The sequence below is a fragment of the Crocuta crocuta genome, unplaced genomic scaffold (genome assembly GCF_008692635.1).
Source record: "Crocuta crocuta isolate KB4526 unplaced genomic scaffold, BGI_CrCroc_1.0 scaffold1, whole genome shotgun sequence".
NCBI lineage: Eukaryota > Metazoa > Chordata > Mammalia > Carnivora > Hyaenidae > Crocuta > Crocuta crocuta.
Window position 1 is genome coordinate 2,221,985 of NW_027527930.1, and position 8,895 is coordinate 2,230,879.

The following is an 8,895-nucleotide window of genomic DNA, read 5'->3' on the forward strand; positions in this document are numbered from 1 at the left end:
AAAAAAAAAGCAGCTCTTTAGTGGGGATGGGCGTGGTTTAGTGTAGGCAGGTCTTAGCCTCCACTGTGTCCCATGGGCCACTCCCTGAGGTCCCACCTTGGTGGTTGTGGTGAGAAAAATGGCGGCGCCCCAGTCCCATCTCGAACCAAGAGGTGCAAATCACTCTTTTGAGTCCTATCTCCCTGTGCCACGGGCGTAGCCAAGGTAGGCCGTGTTCTATGTCCCAAGCCTCACCTTGTTTCCAGGTCTTAGTCCGAACGCTTTTTTGATACTGCCCAAAATATAAACCCGCAGGCCAGGTCTTTCCCAGCCGGGGAATGAGCCGAGATAGCAGCGGAGCAGTTTCAAGCCAGTTTGCTTCCCTGCCATATTGTGCCGGGAGTGCTGCAGAGCAGTTTCTCCTGGCACTGTCTGGGACCAGGGCATCCAGCCCAAAGTCAGCACCACAGCTAGGAACAGGATCACTCTCCGTCCTGAGCTGAGGTTTTTCTCTTCTCCAGGAACTGTTCTATGAGCAGTTTCAGCCGTTCTTTTCCTTTCGACTCACCGCGGCTCCCTGTGACGGGGGTTCCTTCCCCTCTCTCTGTGTCTCCGAGTCCTGGCTTGTTTTTATCTTCCCCAGTTCACATTCACGCACCTATGATATTGTCTTCTCAGTGGACTCTCTCTTTTCCTCCCAAAGTCCTGCGGTTCAGTGTCCAATGGCTTCAGGCCTTCTCCGTTTGAAAGATGGGGCCAAGTGAAATGTACAGAGCTCCCTACTTCTCCGCCATCTTGCCTCCTTCCGGATTTTTCTTGTTTCTTGAGATAGCCTGGATTGCGATATATTTTCCTCTTAGGACTGCCTTTGCTGCATCCCAAAGGGTTTGGATTGCTGTATTTTCAATTTCATTTGTTTCCATATATTTTAAAATTTCTTCTTTAATAGCCTGGTTGACCCATTCCTTCTTTAGTAGGATGTTCCTTAACCTCCATGCTTTTGGCGGTTTTCCAGGCTTTTTCCTGTGGTTGATTTTAAGTTTGATAGCAGCATTGTGATCTGAAAGTGTGCATGGTATGATCTGAATTCTTTTATATTTATTGAGGGCTGCTTTGTGACCCAGTATGTGATCTATCTTGAAGAATGTATCATGTGCACTTAAGAAAGTGTATTCCACTGCTTTGGGATGTAGATTTCTAAATATATCTCTCAAATCCTTGTGGTCCAATGTGTCGTTCAGGTCCATTGTTTCTTATTCTCTATCTAGATGGTCTACCTATTACTGTAAGTGGAGTATTAAAGTCCCCTGCAATTAGCACATTCTTATTAATAAGATTGCTTATGTTTGTGATTGTTTTATATATTTGGGTACTTCTGAATTCGGTGCATAGACATTTATAATTGTTAGCTCTTCCTGATGGATAGACCCTATAATTATTCTATAATGTCCTTCTTCATCTCTTGTTACAGTCTTTAATTTAAAGTCTAGTTATAAGTATGGCTACTCCAGTTTTCTTTTGACTTTCAGTAGCATGATAGATAGTCCTCCATCCCCTCACTTTTGATCTGAAGGTGTCTTTAGGTCTAAAGTGGGTCTCTTGTAAACAGTTGTGGAAGGCTTAGTTTAACAGCTCTGTTCTCCACTAGATGGCGCTGCTTAGCTTACTGGAGTGGATTGTTGTAGTGCCTGTAGTTGTGTATGTACACGCACAGGACAGGTGAACATGGTGTCACCCAGCTACCCAGTCTCTAGTATCGGAACTCTATTCTCCCTGACTAGCAATCACACACCCCTTTTCTTTCTAGCTTCTGTCCACTCCCTGCTTTTACACTGTCCGTGATCAAGCCATCAGGTTGCCAGGTGGCACCTCCCTCATGAGTTTTATCTCAGATGCGGCTGTTTCCCAACCCCTCACTTCTGAAGGACTGCAGCTTTGACTTGCTCAGACCTTCTGGGGGAGGGCCTCACCGAGCAGTGGCCGGGTGCTGGCCCACCCAGAGGAATGTTAGGGAGACCACGCTGCTGCTGATGCCCAGAGACTGTGGCTGGGGGCCAGGCCGCCTCAGAGAAAGTTCACGCGACCATGTAGCAGCAGTGTTTCAGAGATTCTGGAAATCACAACACACATCTAGCGCCAGGCTTCCCCCTTAATGACCTTGTTTCAGCACCAGCGAATGTGGCTGTTCTCCGGAGTCTACTGGGACTTTTGCCTGTGGGGAGGCAGCACAGCCTCTACCTAATGTACTCGCAGCAAGGGAACTGCCTTTCCCCGTGTGGCCTGAGGACCACTCTGACCTCGCTCTTTGCTCCTAGGGATTCACCCTTCCCAGCAGAGCACCACCAGGTATTGAGCTGAGGAGTTTCAGACTCTCTGCTCCCCCTGTTTATAGAGTCTTAATGGAATTTAAACCCTCTGCTTTCTCCTTTCTCCCTCTGTTCAGTCCCTGTGGCTGTTTCCACTTTTCCACTTTCTCTGAAGCTGCTTTTGGCAGGGAGTGTTTTTCCCATACTCTTCCCCCCAACTCTGTCTTCTCTCTGCAAGCAAAAACAGCTCCCTGCTCTCTGCAGCTTCTCTTTCCCTCAGTTCACCTCTGTGCCATGTACCTGCTGAGTTCTGTGGTTCAGGCTGTACAGTTGTTGTGTTAATCCTCAAATCAGTTTTCTAGGTGTGCAGGATAGTTTAATGTTGATCTGGCTGTGTTTCATGGACCAGAGATGCAAAAACACCTTCCATGCTGTTCTGCCATCTTGACCCCTCCCAAGCATTATTTGATTAAGCCTATTATAATGATGTGGTATGCACAAATATAAGTTATTTACTCATTGCTTAATTTTGGATATTTACATTACTTACAGCATCCACTTTTTTAAATAATTGCCCAAGATAGATTTTGGACCTCTGGATTATTTTTCTTTGTATAGTTTTAGGAGTATATTATGAAGCAAAAGGTGATAAACATTTTTAAGACTCTCGATGCATTTTGCCAGATGTTTTAATTCTTAAAAAGTACACAAAAATTTTCTGATGGGGGCGTCTGGGTGGCTCAGTTGGTTAAGCATCCAACTTCGGCTCAGGTCATGATCTCACGGTTTGTGTGTTTGAGCCCCTCGTCAGGCTCTGTGCTGACAGCTCAGAGCCTGAAACCTGCTTCAGATTCTGTGTCTCCCTCTCTCTCTCTCTGCCCCTCCCCTGCTCACACTGTCTTTCTCTCTCTCAGGAATAAATAAAACATTTTTAAAAATTTTAAAAAGGTGTACAAAAATTTTCTGAGAACTTAATAATTAATGGAAAAGTAAGTAGTATGTACAAACCGTTTCTTTGTATGATATTGTCTTCACAATTACTGACATGGATTCAAATCTTGTTTTTGCAACTTAATAACAACAGCTACTATTAGTAATCATTATTATACTGCTATCCATCCTTCTTATTGTCCTTCTCTTCCTCCTTTTTTTCCCTCCTTCCTAGTAATTGCTTTCTCAAAACTGGAAGAGGAAATCTTTTAAAAATAAGGTTAGATAATATAGAACTTTCACTAATTGTACCTCCATCTTTGAACTTTGTGAAAGTTATCAGGGCCGCCTGGGTGGCTTACTTGGTTAAATGTCCAACTTTCGCTCAGCTCATGATCACATGGTTTGTGGGTTTGAGCCCTGTGTCAGGCTCTGTGCTGACAGCTAGCTCAGAGCCTGGAGCCTTCTTCAGATTCTATGTCTCCCTCTCTCTCTGTCCCTCCCCTCCTCACTCACTCACTCTCTCTCTCAGAAAAATAAAAAAATAAAAAAAATTTTAAACAGAAAGTTATCAAAGGTAGCATAAATAATTTGCAATTAAAAGATACATTGTGTTTTACTCTCAAATAAGATACCAGTTTTATATTGCTACCAATAAGGAGGTTGACAAAAAGGATTTATTTAGAGATTTTAAGACAGTCCACTAAAGATCACTTGCTTCCTATTTATATTTTAAAGAAGTACTCGTTTAAAATGTATTAAATTATTGTTTTCCTTCATAAGGAGTATCATCCTATAAACTTAATAAAATTCTTTGTTATTTTAAACTGTGGGTAGTTTTAAGATTCAAGTTGTAGAGGTTATTTGTAATTTATGGTTCTTATTATATATGAAGTCTGCATTTTCTCTGTGCTCATTCTGTCAGGCAGCTATGATGTTGAGACTTATGTTCTCTAAGGGAACTCTACTGAGGTTTTCTGTAAGTTTATTGTAGGCTGAAAACAACTGTTCTAATAGACTAAGTCACTCCTTTTAAATGCTCTAAGGGGGCGCCTGGGTGTCTCAGTCAGTTAAGCGTCCAACTTCAGCTCAGGTCATGATCTCACAGTCTGTGGGTTCCAGCCCTGCGTCAGGCCTGTGCTGTGCTGACAGCTCAGAGCCTGGAGCCTGCTTCTGATTCTGTGTCTCCCTCTCTCTCCACCCCTCCCCTGCTTGTGCTCTGTCTCTCAAAAATAAGTAAACATTAAAAAAAAGTTAAATGCTGTAAGATGTAAAATCATGGGATCTCATGTGAGGAATAGTTTAAATGGTGGAGTAGAAACAAATAAATTTAGCTCCAGAATTGTTAGGGAACACATTTATATTGTTGAAGAGCCTTAACCCTCACCAAAAAAAGGTGACCATTTTAACATGCTTGTCTCATTGCCGATACTTACACACTTGCTTGTAAACAACTCCATAGGATATCTGGTCTCTAAGACTTTGCAAGAGTGTATAATCTTGATGTGTTAGAAAACTAGTTCCCATTAAATGAGGAATTAGATCTGGGTGGTTGGCACCATTGGCTTGATTATTAATAGTATGTGACAGTACCAAGATCACAATAATACTAAAAGTTAACTTTTCTTCTGGATTACTGAGTATGTGCCAAAGACATTTGGGATATTTTATGTGTACTATTTTTTCCCCACAACAATAATATGATTTTGATATTTTTATTACTATCCTCTCTCTATGAACATTATAGCCTAGTTTTCCATAATTGTTGCCTCCATTTTGTAACAACCTGCTAAGTGGTCCCTCTTTCCACTCTTGCTCCTTTATAGTTGAACTCAGTGACTACATCCTGTGGGATTTGTTTAAAAAAAAGGATATTTCTCCCTTTCTTAAACGTTTTCATTTTCTCCTTAATGACCTTACTAGAGGTTTCAACCTCCTTATAATTATCTGTCTCCAACTTCTCTCTCCAGCATCATCTGTCCTTCACTTAGCCTCTTCCTTCTAGACTAAATTTGAAGCTCTTGAGAACAGTCATTCTTCTTTTACCTGCTTTTCTTTTGTGTCTTCCTGTACCCTCTGCTCCCATCATTTCTAGGTATTCCTGCATATCCTCTGGATCACACCTTGATTATCAGTGACTCAAAGATGCTTTCTTTGGTTCCCACTAAATGTCCCTTACCGCTGTGATCCTTCCTTATTATAACATGTTTCATTCGGTTTTATAATGTGCTTTTATTCCGTCTTTCCAGATACAGTGTCAAGTCGGTGGTGGGGAAACTCTACACTGTTTCCCTGAGTGTTGGCACTGACCCCTGGAATATGGTAGCTACTTGGTAAGTATTCTCTTAGTGACTCTCTGTTACTTTCTTAGGTACTAAATAATGTAGGCCTTGATTTAACTGACACTATTCTGAAAGTCTCCCAGGTATTCCACTTTATTTTGTAATGATAACGATATTCAGGCACTTGCATTGGTATAGAATATGTAAGTTTCTAACTGGCAGGTCACTTTAGCTTCCCATATGTCTCTCACTATAAATAAACAGTCTAAATAAAGAATACGGAATCACTAATATTGAAAATGCAACGTAAACAAAGCAAAACAAAGAAATAGATAACCTTACGTGGGGGTTCAGCAGGTTTACCGTGGAGGCCTCCAACAAACTGAACGTGTGGTAGGAGTGGTTGAGGAAATTCAAAATCCCAATAGGTTCCAATGAGCCGTATTTGAGCCTTTTCCATTAACTCAGATAATGTAGTGGGTCTTCCTGAGTGGAAAAACACACACAAAAATAAAAACAAATGTTAGATGAAATGAGAGTTTTGTCATGTGACTACAGTAGGTAATTTTCTGAAAGGAATTTGGAATGCTGTGGCCAAAGAAAGTGTTTTTTGAAAGTGTTCTTTGATAAAGCAATTGTGTGTGTGGGCTGTGCATATCTATGTAGATCTACATGTATATTTATATATATGAAAGATGATGTGTGAGAAATGTGAGAGGAACATTTTATCTCTAATGTCACATCAATATATTCACCATTATTAAGTTATTAAACATAAGCCATGCAGAATTAAACACCCTGTTGTTTTCTCTCAAGCTATAACAGTAAAAGTTGCAAATGTAAAAACCTATTTCAACTGTACAATTAGTTAACCTTTCCATACTCATGAAAACACCTTTTCCTAGAGTACTTAGTCTAGTTCTACTATTTAGCAACCTTGTTCCTTGATTCTTGGGTTTTCTGAGTGAAGTGTGAACTTTTATAATGTGGCTCATTTCCTCGTAGCAATGATTTCATCTGATTGGCTCATGTTAGGAATTTGATAATATTTATTTATGAAATTAAAATACTTGTATTTAACCGAAAATTTTTCATAAATTATGGGAAGAGAGATTTTTTTGCTCACCTTTATTTTTTTTGCTCACCTTTACTTATTTTTTTTTAAAAGAGAGACATAGTGTTAAAAATATGCAGATTAAAACCTTGCATATCCACCCTTCAAAAAGACTTTAAGCTTTTATTTTATTAAAAAATATTTTTTAATGTTTGCTTATTTTTGAGAGAGAGAGAGAGAGAGAGAAAGAGAGAGACAGTTTGCAAGCAGAGGAGGGGCAGAGAGACAGAGGGAGATGCAGAATCTTCAGCAGGCTCCAGGCTCTGAGCTGTCAGCACAGAGCCTGATATGGAACTCGAACTTTGGAAGTATGAGATCATGACCTGAGCCAAAGTCAGAGGTGCCCCAAGATTTTAGGCTTTTAAAACATGATTTATAGGCACTTAGTGAAGGAATATAGAATCATTAGAAACCTCAGATTATAGGTTCTTGTGTCTGGGAAAAAGCCACTATAGTTCTCAACTATGAAGGAATTCTGGTAATATGGTGAAATAGTTTAATTTTTAAATAAAGAAACTTGAGCTACACAAGTAGAAATAATTTCCTAAATGCTACATAGATACTCATGGTAAAAATATGGATGTAACTCCTCAATTTACATGTCTTTATTAATCAAGACATTTCATGAAATTTCTAAGCGGTTTTTATTCTAATTTTTTAAAAAGTTAAGATGGATATAGATCTCCTTAGAGACATCCTGAGTGCTCCAGTTTGTGATTTATGACTTCCTAATGCATCCTGTGCTAGTAATGGGCCACAGGGTTCTAACTGATCCCGTCATTTAAGTCTTTCCATAATATTTTTGAGATTTACAGATCATTTTATATTTTCATTTTATTTAATTTATAAAAAGGAAATTCCTCTGACTTTATACAAACTTACCGTCCAAGGAACTAGGAAAGTTATGATTTTCACATTGTCAACTAAAAACATGACTTACCTAGTACTTCATTGTAAAACTGACCCCACTTCTTTTAGATGTTTGGAACCAGAAGTCAAAATAAAGCACACATATCATATTTTGTACATTTTCCAGGAATGTCATTTGATCACTTAATTCTGACATAGCAGCAGGTGCATAGGATGGAGGGAAAGGAAGTCCTCCACTGTGCCATTCAGTTGTATAGCCTGGAGAGAAGGAGGGACTGTACACTAAAGGTATTTTAAGTAGCTCAGTCAGCAGCTCCCCAAAGGGTCCAACGGCATCTGCAAGCGTGACATTAAACTTTGATTCTTGTAGTTTTGTAATAGCTTTCTTGTTCGAAATGACATATTTACACAGCTTCTCAAAAATACCAGAATATTCCAAAAATAATTTTTTCATTATTAGAAAATATGTGCAACAGGTATCTTTGGTCACATATGTCCATTTCCTGACCCACTGCATGAAAAATGTTTCCATAGAATCTGTAGTGAAAGATGTAGGAAATATCTCAAATTTAATACCAGATGGATTTTTGAGATCAGGAGATAGGGAAACCGAAGATTTCAGGGCCATGACCTCATACCCCCTCATGAGAAGTTGATCCAGAATTGCCTTTAAATACCAATGACTATCCATTGGCCACATTGGGACCCTTCCACAGCTCCCAGAGCTAAAGTAGCAATTCAGCTGTAGCAACAGCAGAAATCAGATCCATTTCATAGACATCCTGGTCATATTGCAATACTTCCTTTGAACTGGCATCTCCTTCTGCCATTGCTCATGCTTATATCCAAGGAAAAATCAATCAAGAAGTTAAAACATAACTCCTGTACCTCAAAGTAAATCCATTATATGAAGAATCAGGGGATGTGGAAAGTAAGTGAAGGGACAAAGTATAGAATTTGTGTTTACAGTGTGTTTAATATTGTTTTATGATTATCAGTACTAACACCCAGCTAGGAATTGGTGATCTTGCATATGCAAATCAACTGTGTTTTGTAAGATATATGATTAACGTAAAACCAGTGACGAGTGAGAGGCTTTCTGTCTGCAGTCTCCTCGACATAGAGTTAGAGATAAGGTGACATCAGCAAGTTGGAGGGTTAGAGGTACCAATACTTGTATTCCCCACAAAACAACAAAAACATTAACTACAAACCAATGAAAATTACTTTGAGGAAGCTCTGGACTACAATGAAGGCAGAGCAAAAAGCTTGCAGAGCTCAACAATGGAGCATGGCTCTGTAGAAAAGCATAGGAAGCATTTTACCCGCAGCCCCCCATCCTTCAGTCCAGGGTAGCATGACACCAGGAGAGAAACTCTCAGAGGGTGGGGGAAAGGAATGTGGAAACTCCAGT

At 39.9% G+C, this 8,895-nt stretch overlaps 1 protein-coding gene across 1 annotated transcript in view; it reads right to left on the reverse strand.

Moving 5' to 3' along the window:
- LOC144220482 (UDP-glucuronosyltransferase 2B4-like) overlaps positions 1 to 8,271 on the reverse strand; it is a 23,817-nt gene extending 15,546 nt beyond the window's left edge. The window contains 4 exon segments of the mRNA XM_077750723.1: positions 235 to 407; positions 5,840 to 5,983; positions 7,552 to 7,587; positions 7,590 to 8,271. Coding sequence (XP_077606849.1) covers positions 235 to 407; positions 5,840 to 5,983; positions 7,552 to 7,587; positions 7,590 to 8,271 — 1,035 coding nt within the window.
- Positions 8,272 to 8,895: the final 624 nt, after the last annotated feature.